Here is a 22,181-nt window from a genome sequence, read left to right as displayed (position 1 = left end):
CCTTTCACTGACGATTCTGCAACAACATGGTTGGCTCCTAAATTTGCCAAAATCACAGTTGGATCCGACGACACGGCTGTCGTTACTGGGTATGATTCTGGATACAGAATTACAGAGAGTTTTTCTTCCAGTGGAAAAGGCTCTGGAAATACAGAACATGGTAAAACAGATTCTGAAACCAGCAAAGGTGTCAGTTCTTCAATGCACTCGGTTGCTGGGGAAGATGGTGGCGGCCTACGAGGCCATTCCGTATGGCAGGTTTCATGCCAGTGTGTTTCAGTGGGACCTGTTGGACAAGTGGTCCGGGTCTCACCTGGACATGCACCGAAAAATAATTCCATCTCCCAGGACCAGAACCTCCCTTCTGTGGTGGCTGCACAGTTCTCACCTTCTGGAGGGACGCAGGTTCGGAATTCAGGATTGGATCCTGGTGACCACAGATGCAAGCCTACGAGGCTGGGGAGCAGTCACACAGGGAAGAAACTTTCAGGGAAAGTTGTCAAGCCAGGAAGCTTGTCTACACATAAACATTCTGGAATTAAGGGCCATTTACAACGGCATTCTGCAAGCAGACACGGGGGTATATTTACTAAAATTCATATTTTTCTGAATGAGGTTAAAGTTCAAACACGAATGACATCGAATGTGTAAATTTGCAACTTTTTGAATTTATTACGACTAATTTACTAAGCTGTCGTATTCTGCATTTTCGTGTTTTCCGATGTTGATGTCATTTGTATTTTTTGGCAGTGTTTTACGGGAGTGAATAGTGAAACACTGCCGACATTAACACAATGAATCTCGGACGGATCTGTGAGATCCGTGCAGGGCTTCATTGTGCACCTTTTCGTAAAAAATTAAATTTTTTTTGAAAAAGCCTTAAAAAAAAATGCGTGGGGTTCCCCCCCCTAAGCAAAACCAGCCTCGGGCTCTTTGAGCCGGTCCTGGTTGACATAATATGGGGGGAAAAATGACAGGGGTTCCCCCATATTTCATCAACCAGCACCGGGCTCTGCACCTGGTCCTGGTTCCAAAAATACGGGGGACAAAAAGCGTAGGGGTCCCCCGTATTTTTAAAACCAGCACCGGGCTCCACTAGCCAGGTACATAATGCCACAGCCGGGGGACACTTTTATTGTGGTCCCGGCGGCCCTGGCATTACATACCCAACTAGTCACCCCTGGCCGGGGTACCCTGGAGGAGTGGGAACCCCTTAAATCAAGGGGTCCCCCCCTCCAGCCACCCAAGGGCCAGGGGTGAAGCCCGAGGCTGTCCCCCCCATCCAAGGGCGGCGGATGGGGGGCTGATAGCCTTTTGAAACACTGAAAGGGGTCCCATGTTTACACATGGGACCCCTTTCCCCGACTGCCAGGACCCCCCCTGACTCATGTCAAAGAGGGTCCCTTCAGCCAATCAGGGAGCGCCACGTCGTGGCACTCTCCTGATTGGCTGTGTGCTCCTGTAGTGTCTGTGAGGCTGCAGACGGCAGAGATACAATGTTGCGCCTATGCGCTCCATTGTATCCAATGGTGGGAACTTTGCGGTCAGCGGTTGACCGAAAGTAACCTCACCGCTGACCGCAAAGTTCCCACCATTGGATACAATGGAGCGCATAGGAGCACACAGCCAATCAGGAGAGTGCCACGACGTGGCGCTCCCTGATTGGCTGAAGGGACCTTCTTTGACAGGAGTCAGGGGGGGTCCTGGCAGTCGGGGAAAGGGGTCCCATGTGTAAACAGGGGACCCCTTTCAGTGCGTGGTCGGGTTTCCGTTTTTGTTTTTTTTGCCACGTACGTGGATTATTCAAAGAACACAAGCAACACTGGATTATGTGAGTACAATTTTTTCACAGGTACCCCGAGGATTCTACATGGAGAAGAAGACCGAGCCTCGTGTGAACATAGGTAAGTATGTATGTTTGGAGGTGTGCATGTATGTAATAAACTTATACTGTCACGGTGTGTGTGTCCTGTTTTTTTGGGGGTATTTTTTTAGTAGTAGTACTACAGGTACCAGCGGCCCGGTTTTCCACCGTATGCTGGTACTTGTGGTTCTCCAAGTACCAGCATGCGGGGGAGGCTTGCTGGGACTTGTAGTACTGCTACTAAAAACAATATTCACATTTGTTTCAAAAGGCTATCAGCCCCCCATCCGCCGTCCTTGGATGGGGGGGACAGCCTCGGGCTTCACCCCTGGCCCTTGGGTGGCTGGAGGGTGGGGACCCCTTGATTTAAGGGGTTCCCACTCCTCCAGGGTACCCCGGCCAGGGTATGTGATGCCAGGGCCGCCGGGACCACAATAAAAGTGTCCCCCGGCTGTGGCATTATGTACCTGGCTAGTGGAGCCCGGTGCTGGTTTTAAAAATACGGGGGACCCCTACGCTTTTTGTCCCCCCGTATTTTTGGAACCAGGACCAGGCGCAGAGCCCGGTGCTGGTTGATGAAATATGGGGGAACCCCTGTCATTTTTCCCCCCATAATTTGTCAACCAGGACCGGCTCAAAGAGCCCGAGGCTGGTTTTGCTTAGGAGGGGGGACCCAACGCATTTTTTTTTTAAAATTAACACTTTCCCACCCCTTACCACTGATAAACATGCACGGATCTCACGGATCCGTGCATGCCTATCAGAACACGGTAAAAAAAAGCAGGTCTATTTTAAAACTGCTTTTTTTTTACGATTTGTATTTATTCAGGGCAGTGTTTGGCTATTGCCGGCAGTGTTTGTGAAATACAAATTTTAGTAAATGACCGAGTTCTATCAAATAACAGGCGTATTTGACCGATGGTGTATTCATTCATATTTTTTTTCTTTGACTTCCAAAAAAATACGAATGCCCTCATCACTGCCGAGATTTGAGTTTAGTAAATTCCCGAGATGACACTTTGACAAAAAAACACCAAATCGGTCAAAATCGGGAGCTTAGTAAATATACCCCACGATCTCCATCCAGGAGAGTGGGGTCTTCATCAAGAGGTCTTTGCAGAAGTGAGAAGTCATTGGGGAGTTCCTCAAGTAGACATCATGGCGTCCCGCCTCAACAAGAAACTTCAGAGATATTGTTCCAGGTCAAGGGACCCTCAAGCGATAGCAGTGGACACCCTAGTGACACCATGGGTGTTTCCGTCGGTATATGTGTTCCCTCCACTTCCACTCATTCTAAAGGTGATAAAAATTATAAGAAGAACAAGGGTTCAGGCAATACTCATTGTTCCGGATTGGCCAAGAAGGGCCTGGTATCCAGATCTTCAGGAGTTGGTCATAGAAGATCCCTGGCCTCTTCCTCTTCGGGAGGACCTGTTGCAACAGGGGCTGTGCGTGTATCAAGACTTACCGCGGCTGCGTTTGATGGCATGGCGGTTGAACGACAAATCCTAGCCCGAAAGGGTATTCCCAGTGAAGTCATTCCCACACTTCTTCAGGCTAGATAAGAAGTAACGGCAAAGCATTACCACCGTATTTGGAGAAAATATGTGTCTTGGTGTGAATCCAAGAAGGCTCCTACGGAAGAATTTCACCTGGGGCGTTTGCTCCATTTTTTGCAAGCAGGTGTGGATGCGGGCCAAAAGTTAGGCTCCATTAAAGTACAGATTTCAGCCTTGTCGATCTTTTTTCAGAAAGAATTGGCCTCCCTTCCAGAAGTTCAGACCTTCGTGAAAGGCGTGCTACACATCCACCCTCCGTTTGTGCCTCCTGTGGCACCGTGGGATCTTAATGTGGTGTTGCAGTTCCTGCAGTCGCATTGGTTTGAACCTTTGCGCAAGGTTGAGTTAAAATTACTTACTTGGAAAGTAGTCATGTTGTTGGCCTTGGCATCCGCAAGGCGAGTGTCTGAGTTAGCGGCTTTGTCTCACAAAAGCCCCTATTTAATCTTCCATGCTGATAGAGCGGAGTTGAGAACTCGTCAGCAATTTCTGCCAAAAGTGGTTTCATCATTTCACGTGAACCAGCCTATTGTGGTGCCAGTGGCTACTGATGCCTTGGCGGAATCTAAGTCTCTCGATGTGGTCAGAGCTTTAAAGACCTATGTCGCCAGAATGGCTCAGATTAAGAAAACAGAGGCTCCCAACAAGATTGGGGCTCCTGCTTCTAAGCAGAGTATTGCGTGCTGGATTTGTAATACGATTCAGCAGGCTCATTCTACGGCAGGATTGCCGTTACCGAAATCAGTGAAAGCCCATTCTACCAGGAAGGTGGGCTCATCCTGCGCGGCTGCCCGAGGGGTCTCGGCGTTACAACTTTGCCGAGCTGCTACTTGGTCGGGATCAAACACCTTTGCAAAGTTTTACAAGTTTGATACCCTGGCTGAGGAGGATCTCTTGTTTGGTCAATCGGTGCTGCAGAGTCATCCGCACTCTCCCGCCCGTTCTAGAGCTTTGGTATAAACCCCATGGTTCTTGAAGCATCCCCAGCATCCTCTAGGACGTATGAGAAAATAGGATTTTAATACCTACCGGTAAATCCTTTACTCTTAGTCCGTAGAGGATGCTGGGCGCCCGTCCCTGTGCGTACTGTATCTGCAGTTTGGTTATAGTTACGCTCCTGTTGCATTGAGTTCAGTCAATCTGTGACTGTTGTTGGTCATGCGGTTGCATGCATTGTTGTTGAATGCCATGTTGTACGGCGTGTTTGAGGTGTGAGCTGGTATGTATCTCACCTTAGTTTTAAAATAATTAAATAAATCCTTTTCCTCGAAATGTCCGTCTCCCTGGGCACAGTTCCTATAACTGGAGTCTGGAGGAGGGGCATAGAGGGAGGAGCCAGTTCACACCCATTCAAAGTCTTATAGTGTGCCCATGTCTCCTGCGGATCCCGTCTATACCCCATGGTTCTTGAAGCATCCCCAGCATCCTCTACGGACTAAGAGAAAAGGATTTACCGGTAGGTATTAAAATCCAATTTTTTTTCTTGAACTCTTTTTTTTTTCTCTCTTCTTTGTTTCTATAATTGTTCCACTGTTTGTTGTGGCCGTTACCTTGTTTGCTTTAACTGTTACTAGATTTTGATGTGTTATTTTCCTTTGTCTGCTTTAGCCCAGGACACATATTTGTTACTTCTGATGAGAATCGCATCGGATCTAAGTACAAGAAAGCAGTTTATAGGGAATACACAGATGGACAGTTCACGGAGCTGAAGGAACGGAGCCCAGAGGAGGAACATCTGGAAATACTGGGTAAGAACATGTATAAAAACATTATTAAAGTGTTATATATGTCATATCTTGCAATGCAGCTTAATAGGAAACATGTCTCAGCTTAAAACCCATGTTTTAAGAAATCCTATTAGTAACCTCCCAAGAGACAGCGGGGTTGATATTAAGCTATTTATAGACATACTAGGTGCTTCATCGCGCCCTACGGGCGCTCTTCACACCGTCGGAAGGGGCTACGCCCCCTTAACCCCTGCACGCCTTTCTGGGGTTCAATATATGGAGTATTACCTGCATTCCTAGTTTTGTTAGTGTTTGAATATTGCACAATGATAGGGCGTCCGATGGTGAAGGGGGCGTAGTCCCTTGCAACAGGAAGGGGTTTGGGGAGTGGGGACCGCAGATGGGGGAGGGGGTATGAAGGCGCTGTGGGTGGGGTAGGAGCAGGGGTGTCGCAGGTGGGGGATGGCAGCTGCAGGGCTGTTGCGGATGGAGGAGGGGTTCCGAAGGCGCTGCAGATGGGGAAGGGGTGGGTGCGGGTGTGCAGTGGATGGGGGAGGTGTCCAGGGGGCGCGGTGGGTGGGGGAGGGGTGGATGCGGGGGTAACGTGGGTGGGGGAGTGGCGGGTGCGGTGCTGTTGCGAATGGTGTAGGCGATGCGGATTGGGAAGGACCTGCTGCGTGGGTGGGGTAGGGGATCCAAAGGTGCAGCGGGCGGGGGAGAGCCAGATGCGGGGTGTGGCGGATGGGGGAGGGGCTGCTGTAGATGGGGGAGGGGTTTGGAAGACACTGCGGGTGGGGTAGGGGGTCCGAAGGTGCAGTGGGTGGGGGTGCCACGGGTGGTGGAGGGGCAGGTGCGGGGGTTTGCGGGGGATGGGGAGGGGTCCAGGGGCGCTGCAGGTGGTGGAGGGGCAGATATCAGTGCACATAGTCTCTGTGGTAGTTAGTGAGGGTTGGTGATGGTGTGAGAGGGGTAAAGGCCAGTACACAGACAGGCAGTTAGAGAGCAGGATGAGGGTGACAGGGCATAGTGACGGGGAGTACTTAGCAGATATAGGGGTGGGCTACAGGTGTGATGTCACAGTGTGTGTACCTTTGCTCTCATGTGTGAGGTATGTGTGAGGTAAGGATGTGCGGGTCGTGGTGGCCACTAACCTCCAGGCTGCTGCTGTGAGATGGTGACTGCAGAGGGAGGGAGCTCAGACCCAGCAGCAATGGGTCGTGGTCAGCATTCCTTCCTGGCCCCGTTCCGCCGCACACTGTCCGCCCCGTCTGACGGGCGTCATTCCTCCATCCTGCATGGCAGCGTCAGCTGCTGTGATCGCGGAGCATAGGTAAGCGTCCGGAGCCCTGTCGGCGGGCAGGCATGGTGTTTCCCTGGAGAGGTGCGGCGCGCGTCCTTAGGCTGCAGACGGAGGGAGCTCCGGCCCAGCAGCAATGTTGATTAGTGCGTGTCCCGTCCTTGCGCTGTCCCGCTGCACATGCTCCGCACCATTTGCCGCTGAGCATGGCAGCCCTTGTCTGTATGCTGCAGATGCTGATCTAGCGGTGCCTGAGCTAGCGCCCTCTCCCTGGGGTGTGGGTGTCAGGCGGCAGGTATGGTGTGTAGGTGGGAGAGGAGCTGCGGGCGGCGACTCGCTGCCTGCAAGTACCCTCCATATCAGCGCTGTTCCCCTCCCTGCAGATAGTGTCAGTGGCCGTGGTGTACTTTTGCTACTGGTGGCCAGGGCCGGTGCTAGGGTGTTCGGCGCCCCCCTGCAAACTATGAATTTTGCGCCCTCCCATATTCCTTTGTTGTGCATCGGGAAAAGTGGTGTGGTCTCACAACTAAGGGGCATGGCCACACAATAGTACCCCCATTTAAAATTACGCCACAATGTAGCACAATCTTATTCATCTTATACGTAATGCCCCACCCGTAGTAGTAGCGTCCTTATACGTAATGCCCCACCCGTAGTAGTAGCGTCCATATACGTAATGCCCCCCCAATAGTAGTAGTGTCCTTATACATAATGCCCCCCCAGTAGTAGTAGCAGTTATATGCAATGCTCCCCAACAGTAATAGTAGCGTCCTTATACATAATGCCCCCCAGTAGTAGTAGCATCCTTATACACAATGCCCCCCCAGTAGTAGTAGCATCCTTATACATAATGCCCCCCCAGTAGTAGTAGCGTCCTAATACATAATGACCCCCAATAGTAGTAGTGTCCTTATACATAATGCCCCCCCAGTAGTAGTAGCAGTTATATGTAATGCCCCACAACAGTAATAGTAGCATCCTTATACGTAATGGCCCACCCGTAGTAGTAGCGTCCTTATACGTAATGCCCCCCAGTAGTAGTAGCAGTTATATGTAATGCCCCCCAACAGTAATAGTAGCGTCCTTATACGTAATGCACCCCTGTAGTAGTAGCATCCTTATACATAATGTGCCCCCAGTAGTAGTACCGTCCTTATACATAATGCCCCCCCAGTAGTAGTAGCATCCTTACATGTAATGCCCTCCCAGTAGTAGTAGCACCGTCCTTATACATAATGCCCCCCAGAAGTAATAGAGTCCTTATACATTGCCCCCCCCAGTAGTAGCGTCCTTATATGTAATGCCCCCCAGTATTAGTAGCCTCCTTATACGTAATGCCCCCCCTATAGTAGTAGCGTCCTTATACGTAATGTCCCACTATAGTAGTAGCGTCTTATACGTAATGCCCCCCCATAGTAGTAGCGTCCTTATACGTAATGCCCCCCCATAGTAGTAGCGTCCTTATACGTAATGCCCCCCCTATAGTAGTAGCGTCCTTATACGTAATGCCCCCCCTATAGTAGTAGCGTCCTTATACGTAATGCCCCCCCTATAGTAGTAGCGTCCTTATACGTAATGCCCCCCCTATATTAGTAGCGTCCTTATACGTAATGCCCTCCCATAGTAGTAGCGTCCTTATACGTAATGCCCCCCCTATAGTAGTAGCGTCCTTATACGTAATGCCCCCCGTATAGTAGTAGCGTCCTTATACGTAATGCCCCCCCCTATAGTAGTAGCGTCCTTATACGTAATGCCCCCCCCCCCTATAGTAGTAGCGTCCTTATACGTAATGCCCCCCCTATATTAGTAGCGTCCTTGCATGTAATGGCCCCCTCAGCAGTGGCGTCCATAAAGTGCGCACACACAGACATACCTCACACACACACAATTCACACATATATACAAACACACACACACCCCACCATATACACACACACACACACACACACACACACACACACACTATATACACACACACACGCACACACATTTCTCTCTCACCCTCCACTTACCAAGTCTGGCTGGCCGTCACTGCAATGCTGATTCCACCACTGTTCAGCTGTCTGGTCCCGTGTAGCTCCGCCCCTCTATTCCGTGTAGCTCCGCCCCCTCGTGCCGCCGTAGCTCCGCCCCCTTTTCGGGATCCGCACTGCACAGCACACAGCCCGCTGTCACAGGTGATTGGGGGGGGGGACAGGCACAGCAGCCGGCAGCTAGTGGCCATACTCACCTCCTATACTGTAAGGTGGGGTCTTGCACCTGACTGCTGCTGGCACTGGGTATGGGGTAACTCTCTGCAGCAGATGCAGTTGACTCCGCCCAGCTCTGTGACTCCGCCCAGCGTTACGAGCACAGAGTCACAGATTAAGGCAAATATATAGGAGATAATCTATAACAATTATGTCTCTGGGTGTTTTTAATACTGGATAAATACCATTGTTTTATACAATTTAGGTCCGTTTATACGAGCAGAGGTGGGAGAGAGTATACTAATTGTGTTTAAAAACAAAGCCACACGTCCATACTCCATATATGCACACGGTGTCCAGGTGGTGGATCTTGGTGGTGGAACCACGATTCAAGCCACACAACCAGGTGCGTTAAGATCCTAAATAAACTTTGTTGTTATTTGTTCTGAAAATGGAAGATTCATACTGTATAATGAAGTAAATTTGTCCTTAAAGACTAATGTCAACTTTACTGTATGTTAGATATTTAGAATTGTTACCCACCATCTCTTGGTCCCTCACAACTTTAATTATGGGGTCAGTCCTATGGGAAACTTTTCTCTGAGCTGCTGGAGGTCCTCATTTTTCTGTAGGGTTCCCATGACGGGTGGCCTGACTTGTGATTAGGTCACAAACTAAGCCCTTTATTGGCTACACCTCTTGATTTGGTCATTGTGCTGATTTAGGCTGGTGATGACCTCGAGGATCTAGCCACCACGGGCCTGTAATGTCCATATTATGACACAAGTAGGCAGCCTACTCACACAGTGAGCTCTCAGCTGGGACCCGATAAGACTAGTGGTCCCTAACAGCAAAAAGGACGGGGTTTCCCAGTGACTGATGCCATAATTCAGGTAAGGGGGACAAGGGTTGGGGATGTTTCAGATATTAACTACTGTGTAAAGGGAACCTTTTGAAATGGTATTTAATGATCTTCATATTCACGAAAAAAAAAACGATTGACACAAATTTTATCCCTGGCGAAAATAAGAATTTACTTACCGATAATTCTATTTCTCGGAGTCCGTAGTGGATGCTGGGGTTCCTGAAAGGACCATGGGGAATAGCGGCTCCGCAGGAGACAGGGCACAAAAAAGTAAAGCTTTTACCAGATCAGGTGGTGTGCACTGGCTCCTCCCCCTATGACCCTCCTCCAGACTCCAGTTAGGTACTGTGCCCGGACGAGCGTACACAATAAGGGAGGCAATTTGAATCCCGGGTAAGACTCATACCAGCCACACCAATCACACCGTACAACTTGTGATCTAAACCCAGTTAACAGTATGATAACAGAAAGAGCCTCTTAAAGATGGCTCCTTAACAATATAACCCGAATTTGTTAACAATAACTATGTACAGTATTGCAGATAATCCGCACTTGGGATGGGCGCCCAGCATCCACTACGGACTCCGAGAAATAGAATTATCGGTAAGTAAATTCTTATTTTCTCTATCGTCCTAAGTGGATGCTGGGGTTCCTGAAAGGACCATGGGGATTATACCAAAGCTCCCAAACGGGCGGGAGAGTGCGGATGACTCTGCAGCACCGAATGAGAGAATTCCAAGTCCTCTTTTGCCAGGGTATCAAATTTGTAGAATTTTACAAACGTGTTTTCCCCCGACCACGTAGCTGCTCGGCAGAATTGTAATGCCGAGACCCCTCGGGCAGCCGCCCAAGATGAGCCCACCTTCCTTGTGGAATGGGCCTTAACAGATTTAGGCTGTGGCAGGCCTGCCACAGAATGAGCAAGTTGAATTGTGTTACAAATCCAACGAGCAATCGTCTGCTTAGAAGCAGGGGCACCCAACTTGTTGGGTGCATATAGTATCAACAGCGAGTCAGATTTTCTGACTTCAGCCGTCCTTGAAATGTATATTTTTTAAGGCTCTGACAACGTCCAACAACTTGGAGTCCTCCAAGTCGCCAGTGGCCGCAGGCACCACAATAGGTTGGTTCAGGTGAAACGCTGATACCACCTTAGGGAGAAAATGCGGACGAGTCCTCAGTTCTGCCCTATCCGAATGGAAGATTAGATAAGGGCTTTTATAAGATAAAGCCGCCAATTTAGATACTCTCCTGGCGGAAGCCAGGGCCAGTAACATAGTCACTTTCCATGTGAGATATTTAAAATCCACCTTTTTCAATGGTTCAAACCAATGGGATTTGAGGAAATCTAAAACTACATTTAGATCCCACGGTGCCACCGGAGGCACCACAGGAGGCTGTATATGCAGTACTCCTTTAACAAAAGTCTGTACCTCAGGAACTGAGGCCAATTCTTTTTGGAAGAATATTGACAGGGCCGAAATTTGAACCTTAATAGATCTCAATTTGAGACCCATAGACAATCCTGATTGTAGGAAATGTAGGAAACGACCCAGTTGAAATTCCTCCGTCGGAACACTCCGATCCTCGCACCACGCGACATATTTTCGCCAAATGCGGTGATAATGTTTCGCGGTGACTTCCTTCCTTGCCTTAATCAAGGTAGGAATGACTTCTTCTGGAATGCCTTTCCCTTTTAGGATCTGGCGTTCAACCGCCATGCCGTCAAACGCAGCCGCGGTAAGTCTTGAAAGAGACAGGGACCCTGTTGTAGCAGGTCCCTTCTCAGAAGCAGAGGGCACGGGTCGTCCGTGACCAACTCTTGAAGTTCCGGGTACCAAGTCCTTCTTGGCCAATCCGGAGCCACTAGTATTGTTCTTACTCCTCCTCACCGTATAATCTTCAATACCTTTGGTATGAGAGGCAGAGGAGGAAACACATATACTGATTTGTACACCCAAGGTGTTACCAGTGCGTCCACAGCTATTGCCTGTGGATCTCTTGACCTGGCGCAATACTTGTCCAGTTTCTTGTTGAGGCGAGACGCCATCATGTCTACCATTGGTCTTTCCCAACAGTTTACTAGCATGTGGAAGACTTCTGGATGAAGACCCCCCTCTCCCGGGTGAATATCGTGTCTGCTGAGGAAGTCTGCTTCCCAGTTGTCCACGCCCGGGAAGAACACTGCTGACAGTGCTATTACGTGATTCTCCGCCCAGCGAAGAATCTTGGTAGCTTCTGCCATTGCACTCCTGCTTCTTGTGCCGCCCTGTCTGTTTACATGGGCGACCGCCGTGATGTTGTCCGACTGAATCAACACCGGTTTTCCTTGCAGGAGTGGTTCCGCCTGGCTTAGCGCATTTTAGATTGCTCTTAGTACCAGAATGTTTATGTGAAGAGACTTTTCCAGGTTCGTCCATACCCCCTGGAAGTTTCTTCCTTGTGTGACTGCTCCCCAACCTCTCAGGCTGGCGTCCGTGGTCACCAGGATCAAATCCTGTATGCCGAATCTGCGGCCCTCCAATAGATGAGCCTTTTGCAACCACCACAGAAGATATACCCTTGTCCTTGGCGACAGGGTTATTCGCAGGTGCATCTGAGGATGCGACCCTGACCATTTGTCCAACAGATCCCTTTGGAAAATTCTTGCATGGAATCTGCCGAATGGAATTGCTTCGTAAAAAGCCACCATTTTTCCCAGGACTCTTGTGCATTGATGTACAGACACCTTTCCTGGTTTTAGGAGGTTCCTGACAGGTCGGATAACTCCTTGGCTTTTTCCTCGGGAAGAAAAACCTTTTTCTGAACCGTGTCCAGAATCATCCCTAGGAACAGCAGACGTATCGTCGGAAAACAGCTGCGATTCTTGGAATATTTAGAATCCAGTCGTGCCGTCGAAGAACTACTTTAGATAGTGCTCTTCCGACCTCCAACTGTTCTCTGGAACTTGCCCTTTTTAGGTCGTGCAAGTAAGGGATAATTTAGATGCCTTTTTTCTTTGAAGAAACATCTTTTCGGCCATTACCTTGGTAAAAAGGCCCGGGGTGCCGTGGATAATTCAAACGGCATCGTCTGAAACTGATATTGACAGTTCTGTACCACGAACCAGAGGTACCCTTGATGAGAAGGACAAATTTTGGACATGGAGGTAATCCTTGATGTCCAGGGACACCATATAGTCCCCTTTTTTCCGGTTCGCTATCACTGCTCTGAGTGACTTTATCTCGATTTGAACCTTTTATGTAAGTGTTCAAAACATTTTAGATTTAGACTATGTGTCACCAAGCCGTCTGGCTTCAGTACCACAATATAGTGTGGAAAAATAATACCCTTTTCCTTGTCGTAGGATGGGTACTTTGATTATCACCTGCTGGATATACAGCTTGTGAATTGTTTCCAATGCTGCCTCCCTGTCGGAGGGAGCCGTTGGTAAAGCAGACTTCAGGAACCTGCGAGGAGAAGATGTCTCGACTCTCCAATCTTTACCCCTGGGATAATACTCGTACGATCTAGGGGTCAACTTGCGAGTGATCCCACTGCGCCCTGAGACTCTTGAGACTACCCCCCCACCTTGAGTCCGCTTGCACGGCCCCAGCGTCATGCTGAGGACTTGGCAGACGCGGTGGAGGGCTTCTTTTCCTGGGAAAGGGCTGCCTGCTGCAGTCTACTTCCCTTACCTCTATGTCTGGGCAGATATGACTGGCCTTTTGCCTGCATGCCCTCATGGGAAAGGAAAGATTGAAGCTGAAAAGACGGTGTCTTTTTTAGCTGAGATGTAACTTGGGGTAAAAAAGGTTGGATTTCCCAGCTGTTGCTGTGGTCCCCAGGTCCGATGGACCGACCCCCAAATAACTCCTTCCCTTTATACAGCAATACTTCCATCTGCCGTATGGGATCTGTATCACCTGACCACTGTCGTGTCCCTGACATCTTCTGGGAGATATGGACAACGCACTTATCTTGATGCCAGAGAGCAAATATCCCTCTGTGCATCTCACATACATATATATAGAATGCATCCTATTAAATGCTGTACATGAATAAAATATTTTTAGTCAGGGAATCCGACCAAGCCAACCCAGCACTGCATCTCCAGGCTGATGGCGATCGCTGGTCGCAGTATAACCACCGTATGTGTGTATATACATTTTAGGATATTTTTCCAGCTTCCTATCAGCTGGCTCCTTGAGGGCGGCCGTATCTGGAGACGGTAACGCCACTTGATAAGCGTGTGAGCGCCTTATCACCCTAAGGGGTGTTTCCCAACGTACCCTAATTTCTGGCGGGAAAGGGTATAACGCCAATATTTGCTATCGGGGTAACCCTACGCATCATCACACACTTCATTTTATTTTATCTGATTCAGGAAAAACTACAGGTAGTTTTTTCACTCCCACATAATACCCTTTCTTGTGGTACTTGTAGTATCAGAAACACGTAACACCTCCTTCATTGCCCTTAACGTGTGGCCCTAATGAGAAATACGTTTGTTTATTCACCGTCGACACTGTATTCAGTGTCCGTGTCTGTGTCTGTGTCGACCGACTGAGGTAAATGGGCGTTTTTTTAAAAACCCCTGACGGTGTTTCTGAGACGCCTGGACCGGTCCTAATAGATTGTCGGCCGTCTCATGTCGTCAACCGACCTTGCAGCGTGTTGACATTCTCACGTAATTCTCTAAATAAGCCATCCATTCCGGTGTCGACTCCCTAGAGAGTGACATCACCATTACAGGCAATTTCTCCGCCTCCTCACCAACATCGTCCTCATACATGTCGACACACACGTACCGACACACAGCACACACACCGGGAATGCTCTGACAGAGGACAGGACCCACTAGCCCTTTGGGGAGACAGAGGGAGAGTCTGCCAGCACACACCAAAAACGCTATAATTATATAGGGACAACCTTATATAAGTGTTTCTCCCTTATAGCATCTTTTATATATATACAATATCGCCAAAATCAGTGCCCCCCCTCTCTGTTTTAACCCTGTTTCTGTAGTGCAGTGCAGGGGAGAGCCTGGGAGCCTTCTCTCCAGCTTTTCTGTGAGAGAAAATGGCGCTGTGTGCTGAGGAGATAGGCCCCGCCCCTTTTTCGGCGGGCTCGTCTCCCGCTATTTTTGAAGTTAGGCAGGGGTTAAATATCTCCATATAGCCTCTGTGGGCTATATGTGAGGTATTTTTTGCCTCTAATAAGGTTTTTATTTGCCTCTCAGAGCGCCCCCCCCAGCGCTCTGCACCCTCAGTGACTGTTGTGTGAAGTGTGCTGAGAGGAAAATGGCGCACAGCTGCAGTGCTGTGCGCTACCTTTATGAAGACTCAGGAGTCTTCAGCCGCCGATTTTGGACCTCTTCTCTCTTCAGCGTCTGCAAGGGGGCCGGCGGCGCGGCTCCGGTGACCATCCAGGCTGTACCTGTGATCGTCCCTCTGGAGCTAGTGTCCAGTAGCCAAGCAGCAAATCCACTCTGCACGCAGGTGAGTTCACTACTTCTCCCCTAAGTCCCTCGTTGCAGTGATCCTGTTGCCAGCAGGACTCACTGTAAAGTAAAAAACCTAAGCTAAACTTTCTCTAAGCAGCTCTTTAGGAGAGCCACCTAGATTGCACCCTTCTCGTTCGGGCACAAAATCTAACTGGAGTCTGGAGGAGGGTCATAGGGGGAGGAGCCAGTGCACACCACCTGATCTGGTAAAAGCTTTACTTTTTTGTGCCCTGTCTCCTGCGGAGCCGCTATTCCCCATGGTCCTTTCAGGAACCCCAGCATCCACTTAGGACGATAGAGAAACACCAAACGTGCGCTAAACTGTTAGTGAGCTGTCAGGAGGCGAGTAATCACCTTCTTTACAGTCCAAATGAGACGGATACCTGCAGGACCGCAGTAAATATATCCGATATCTGTTGCAGAATCCATTACATATCCCGCTACTTTACTCATTCATCTGACATTTTCGGAGAGTTCATCAATTTTTTTTATATTTAAGCCCTCTTAGAAGGTTGATAGAGGGTCAGCTAGCGCAGGTGTAGGCACCCATGTGATAGGTGACACGCGGTTATATTGTCTGATCTTATTGTACTTATTATATTTACATGTGTTTTCAGGAGGAACAAACACTTATAGATGGAATGTTCCAGAACATTCAGGACCTGGGAGTAATGACCCAGATTGTATAACGTGGGCTTATTATTCCAAGGAAGATTTTGTGAAGGTGAAGTAAGAAATTCTTGATATATTTATTTTGGCTGCTAAAAGGGGGTACACACGGAGAGATCAATGCTGAAATTCTGAGCAATCTGACTGGATTGCTTAGACTTTCTGCACGGACCTCTCCGTGTGTAGGGTGCTGGCGACAGCTATCGCCGACTCCAGATTTGGCATGCATGCATGCCAACTCTAGTGAGATCGCTCATTTCACCGCTGGGTGAAATGAGCGGTCCCCCGTCCTCCCCCCTCGCTCAGCACACATTGCGCTTTGCTGAGCGGGGGGAGAAATGTGTGCTGAGCGTTCGTGCTCAGCACACATCCCCGTGTGTACTGGCCTTAAGTATCACCGCTTCTCCAGTTACCAATTAATATCACTTTTATGGAACTTTAAAGGTCCTTTGTGTGAATGGAGATGTTGTGCTTATGCCATTTGCTGGGAAGGGAAGATCTGGGTGGGCTCAGCTGGTCCTTCTTCAATGACCACTTTGCTGCTGAGGGTTCTCTCTCCCCTGTGCTAAGCCCATATCGCCTGTTCTCGTCACATTCCAACATCAATATCACCCCCTCCTTGCCCCTAAACTGCATTAGACTGTCAGTCACTGATAGCCTGATGCTGTCCTGTGCCTGTCGCTGCAGGACCCATACATGCATGCAGTGGCGTAAGTTTGTCCCAGTTGCCCGGAGGCAAGAAAAATATTGGTGCCCCCCCCCCCTATATATATATATATATATATATATATATAAAAATAAAATTAATCTATTTATTTGCTCCTACATAGCAAGCCTGCAGAGATTCTAACTACATGAAGCTACTACAAAACCGTTGCAACTAGGCAGATCTATGTAGGGGTCCAGCCACACACTACATAGATCTGCTCAGTCACTCACAATGCTGATCATTTCTCTGACAATTAATTTGCAAGTGTCATATCCAGGATTAGAACCCACAACTTATTACACTGGAAGCATGCACCTTACTGATGGAGATATCTGCTATTGCATAGGAAGTATGAGAATTATAACTATATGAAGTTACTTGTAATTGTCAGAGAAATAACTTCATATAGTTAGAATTCTCATGTTTCCTTTATAGGAGCAAATAGCTTCATCAGTATGGTGTCTGCTTCCTGTGTATCTATAATAAAAAGGGTGTGATTTGTAAGGTGTAGTGACTAGTGGGGAAGTCAGCTACGGAAGAGGTACCGGCTGCTGTCAATTAACTTAATTGATTAATGTCGCTGAACACATGGAACAGGAGGAGAGGTGCACCCCTTCAAAGCAGGAGCCCAGGGGGCGCTGACTCCGTTGCCTCCAAGAGTTCTGCCTCTGCGTGCATGGGCAGGTACAGAATTATCATTAGTAGCAGCCTGAAGAAATAAACCAATGGAAAAGGCAATTACAGTGCCACTATTCTTATAACCTGCCACAGGTTTCATGTAACATTCTCTATCATCCATAAGGGATACTGGGAACACTTCAGTATGATGTGTATAGATGGGGTCCAAAGGAGCCAGTGCACTTTATATTTCTTCAACAGGGTGTGCTGGCTCCTCCCCCCTTTGCTCTCCCACACAGCTCAGTTTAGAAAAATGTGCCCTCAGGAGAGGATGCACACTCTGGAGCTCCAGAGAGTTTTTCTTCAGTTTCTTTTCTAGTTTGTTATTTCAGGAAAGCTGTTGGGCAACAGCTTACCTGCACCAAGGGACATTGGGGGGGACCGACACCGGCCTCCTGGAGGTGCTGAGTCGGATCCCGCTGACAGGGCAATGCAGTGTATCGCAGGCATTGCGCTCTCGGGTGCACACCCGCAGCACACCGCACACCCCCAGTACAGAGCCTGAAGGTCGACAGACCCTGTACTATGTGCGGCATGATCGCTGGGTGGGCATACGGACTCCCCTTGTGGTGATCCCATAGCCCCCCCGCGTATATTGGTCAGCGGTGGTGAAAATTTGCAGTATAAATATTCACATAGCTCCAGCGCCATTACAGGGGGCGGAGCTTCCCCAGAGCAGGACCAGCCGCTTCCTGGCACCATTTCCTGCACTCTCAGCGTTGCTGCAGGACTGCCAGCTCCTCCAAGTGATCCTCTATGGCCAGCGGCGAGAGATGTAATGCACCACCAGGAGGAAACTGCTCTCAGCCAGCATCCCACTTTCTCTAACGTCCTAAGTGGATGCTGGGGACTCCGTCAGGACCATGGGGTTTTGCGGCTCCGCAGGAGACAGGGCACAATAATAAAAGCTTTAGGATCAGGTGGTGTGCACTGGCTCCTCCCCCTATGACCCCCCTCCAAGCCTCAGTTAGATTTTTGTGCCCGGCCGAGAAGGGTGCAATCTAGGTGGCTCTCCTGAGCTGCTTAGAATAAAAGTTTAAGTTAGGTTTTTTATTTTCAGTGAGTCCTGCTGGCAACAGGCTCACTGCTACGAGGGACTTAGGGGAGAGAAGTAAACTCACCTGCGTGCAGGATGGATTTGCTTCTTAGGCTACTGGACACCATTAGCTCCAGAGGGAGTCGGAACACAGGTCTCACCCTGGGGTTCGTCCCGGAGCCGTGCCGCCGACCCCCCTTGCAGATGCCGAAGTTGAAGAGGTCCAGAGGTCCAGAAACAGGCGGCAGAAGACTTTCAGTCTTCATAAGGTAGCGCACAGCACTGCAGCTGTGCGCCATTGTTGTCAGCACACTTCATACCAGCGGTCACTGAGGGTGCAGGGCGCTGGGGGGGGCGCCCTGGGCAGCAATGTATTATACCTTTTTTATGGCTAAAATACATCACATATAGCCCTTGAGGCTATATGGATGTATTTAACCCCTGCCAGATCTCACAAACTCCGGGAGAAGAGCCCGCCGTTTTAGGGGGCGGGGCCTATTCTCCTCAGCACACGGCGCCATTTTCCTGCTCAGCTCTGCTGTGAGGAAGGCTCCCAGGCTCTCCCCTGCACTGCACTACAGAAACAGGGTTAAAACAGAGAGGGGGGGCACTTATTTGGCGATATGATTACATATGTGAAAATGCTATAAGGGAAAACACTTGTATAAGGGGTTGTCCCTGTATAATTATAGCGTTTTTGGTGTGTGCTGGCAAACTCTCCCTCTGTCTCCCCAAAGGGCTAGTGGGGTCCTGTCCTCTATCAGAGCATTCCCTGTGTGTGTGCTGTGTGTCGGTACGTGTGTGTCGACATGTAGGAGGACGATGTTGGTGAGGAGGCGGAGCAAATTGCCTGTATTGGTGATGTCACTCTCTAGGGAGTCGACTCCGGAATGGATGGCTTATTTAGGAATTACGTGATAATGTCAACACGATGCAAGGTCGGTTGACGACATGAGACGGCCGGCAAACAAATTAGTACCTGTCCAGGCGTCTCAGACACCGTCAGGGGCTTGTAAAAACGCCCATTTACCTCAGTTGGTCGACACAGACACGGACACTGACTTCAGTGTCGACGGTGAAGAAACAAACGTATTTTCCTTTAGGGCCACACGTTACATGTTAAGGGCAATGAAGGAGGTGTTACATATTTCTGATACTACAAGTACCACAAATAAGGGTATTATGTAGGGTGGGAATAATCTACTTGTAGTTTTTCCTGAATCAGATAAATTAAAGTGTGTGATGATACGTGGGTTTCCTCCGATAGAAAATTATTGGAGGTATACCCTTTCCCGCCAGAAGTGAGGGCGAGTTGGGAAACACACCTTAGGGTGGATAAGGCGCTCACACGCTTATAAAAACAAGTGGCGTTACCGTCTCCAGATACGGCCGCCCTCAAAGAGCCAGCTGATAGGAAGCTGAAAAATATCCTAAAAAGTATATACACACATACTGGTGTTATACTACGACCAGCAATCGCCTCAGCCTGGATGTGCAGCGCTGGGGGGGCTTGGTCGGATTTCCTGACTGAAAATATTGATACCCTTGACAGGAACAATATTTTATTGACTATAGAGCATTTTAAGGATGCATTTCTATATATGCGAGATGCGCAGAGGGATATTTGCATTCTGGCATCAAGAGTAGATGTGATGTCCATATCTGCCAGACGATGTTTATAGACATGACAGTGGTCAGGTGATGCAGATTCCAGACGGCACATGGAAGTATTGCCGTATAAAGGGGCGGTCCATCGGACCTGGTGGCCATGGCAACAGCTGGAAAATCCACTTTTGTTACCCCAAGTCACATCTCAGCAGAAAAGGACACAGTCTTTTCAGTCTCAGTCCTTTCGTACCCATAAAGGCAGGCGGGCAAAAGGCCAGTCATATCTGCCCAGGGTTAGAGGAAAGGGAAGAAGACTGCAGCAGGCAGCCCATTCCCAGGAACAGAAGTCCTCCACAGCTTCTGCCAAGTCCGCAGCATGACGCTGGGGCCATACAAGCGGACTCAGGTGCGGTGGGGGGTCATCTCAAGAGTTTCAGCACGCAGTGGGCTCACTCGCAAGTGGACTCCTGGATCCTACACGTAGTATCCCAGGTGTACATTGGAAATTCGAGACGTCTTCCCCTCACAAGTTCCTGAAGTCTGCTTTACCAACGTCTCCCTCCGACAGGGAGGCAGTATTGGGAAAAAATTCACAGGCTGTATTCCCAGCAGGTGATAATCAAAGTACCCCTCCTACAACAAGGGAAGGGGTATTATTCCACACTATATTGTGGTACTGAAGCCAAACGGCTCGGTGAGATCTAAAAGATTTGAACAATTACATACAAGGGTTCAAATCAAGATGGAGTCACTCAGAGCAGTGATAGCGAACCAGGACGATATGGTGTCACTGGATATCAGGGACGCTTACCTACATGTCCAAATTTTGCCCTTCTCACCAAGGGTATCTCAGGTTCGTGGTACAGAACTGTCACTATCAGTTCAGACGCTGCCGTTTGGATTGTCCACGGCACCCCGGGTCTTACCATGGTAATGGCCGAAATGATGATTCTTCCTAAAAGAAATATGGACGCTTTCCTGATAAGGGCAAGGTCCAGAGAACAGTTGGCGGTCGGAGTAGCACTATCTCAAGTAGTTCTACGACAGCACGAGTGGATTCTAAATATTCCAAAATCGCAGCTTTTTCCGACGACACGTCTAATGTTCCTAGGAATGATTCTGGACACAGTCCAGAAAAGGATGTTTTCTCCCGGAGAAGAAGGCCAGGGAGTTATCCGAGCTAGTCAGGAACCTCCTAAAACCAGGAAAAGTATCAGTGCATCATTGCACAAGGGTCCTGTGAAAAATGGTGGTTTCTTACAAAGCGATCCCATTCGGTAGATTTCACGCAAGAACCTTTCAGTGGAATCTGCTGGGAAAATGGTCCGGATCGCATCTTCAGATGCATCAGCGGATAACCCTGTCTCCAAGGACAAGGGTGTTTTCTTCTGCGGTGGCTGCAGAGTGCTCATCTATGAAAGGGCCGCAGATTCGACATTCAGGACTGGGTCCTGGTGACCACGGATGCCAGCCTGAGTGGCTGGGGAGCAGTCACACAAGGAAAAAATTTCCAGGGAGTGTGATCAAGTCTGGAGACTTCTCTCCACATAAATATACTGGAGCTAAGGGCAATTTACAAGGCTCTAAGCTTAGCAAGACCTCTGCTTCAAGGTCAGCCGGTATTGATCCAGTGGGACAACATCACGGCAGTCGCCCACGTAAACAGACAGGGCGGCACATGAAGCAGGAGGGAAATGGCAGAAACTGCAAGGATTCTTCGCTGGGCGAAAAATCATGTGATAACACTCTCAGCAGTGTTAATTCCGGGAGTGGAAAACTGGGAAGCAGACTTCCTCAGCAGGCATAACCTCCACCCGGGAGAGTGGGGACTTCAGCGGGAAGTCTTCCACATGATTGTAAACCGTTGGGAAAAACCAAAGGTGGACATGATGGCGTCCCGCCTGAACAAAAAACTAGACAAATATTGCGCCAGGTCAAGGGACCCTCAGGCAATAGCGGTGGACGCTCTGGTAACACTGTGGGTGTACCAGTCAGGGTATGTGTTCCCTCCTATGCATCTCATACCAAAAGTACTGAGAATCATAAGAAGGAGATGAGTAAGAACGATACTCGTGGTTCCGGATGGGTCAAGAAGGACTTGGTACCCGGAACTTCAAGAGATGCTCACGGAAGAACCGTGGCCTCTACCTTTAAGAAAGGACCTGCTCCAGCAGGGGCCTTGTCTGTTCCAAGACTTACCGAGGCTGCGTTTGACGGCATGGCAGTTGAACGCCGGATCCTGAAAGGGCATTCCAGATGAAGTCTTCCCTACCCTGGTCGAAGCCAGGAAGGATGTAACCGCAAAACATTTTCACCGCATTTGGCGAAAATATGTTGCGTGGTGTGAGGCCAAGAAGGTCCCTACAGAGGAATTCCAACTGGGTCGTTCCTACATTTCCTGAAAACAGGACTGTCTATGGGCCTAAAATTAGGGTCCATTAAGGTTCAAATTTCGACCCTGTCGAATTTCTTCCAGAAAGAACTGGCTTCAGTGC

At 49.1% G+C, this 22,181-nt stretch overlaps 1 protein-coding gene across 3 annotated transcripts in view; it reads left to right on the top strand.

Annotated features, from left to right (window-relative positions):
- LOC134999678 (ferroxidase HEPHL1-like) overlaps window positions 1–22,181 on the top strand; it is a 164,967-nt gene that overhangs the window by 127,618 nt on the left and 15,168 nt on the right. For all 3 annotated transcript variants that reach the window (XM_063951443.1, XM_063951441.1, XM_063951442.1), the window contains 3 exons: window positions 5,032–5,171; window positions 8,902–9,042; window positions 15,604–15,710. In XM_063951443.1, the coding sequence (XP_063807513.1) occupies window positions 5,032–5,171; window positions 8,902–9,042; window positions 15,604–15,710 (388 nt within the window). The remainder of the gene's footprint in view (window positions 1–5,031; window positions 5,172–8,901; window positions 9,043–15,603; window positions 15,711–22,181) is intronic.

The sequence above is a fragment of the Pseudophryne corroboree genome, chromosome 2, assembly GCF_028390025.1.
Source record: "Pseudophryne corroboree isolate aPseCor3 chromosome 2, aPseCor3.hap2, whole genome shotgun sequence".
In the NCBI taxonomy this organism is placed as follows: domain Eukaryota; kingdom Metazoa; phylum Chordata; class Amphibia; order Anura; family Myobatrachidae; genus Pseudophryne; species Pseudophryne corroboree.
Note: the sequence above shows the minus strand (reverse complement) of the source record. Positions and strands in the feature narration are given on the sequence as shown.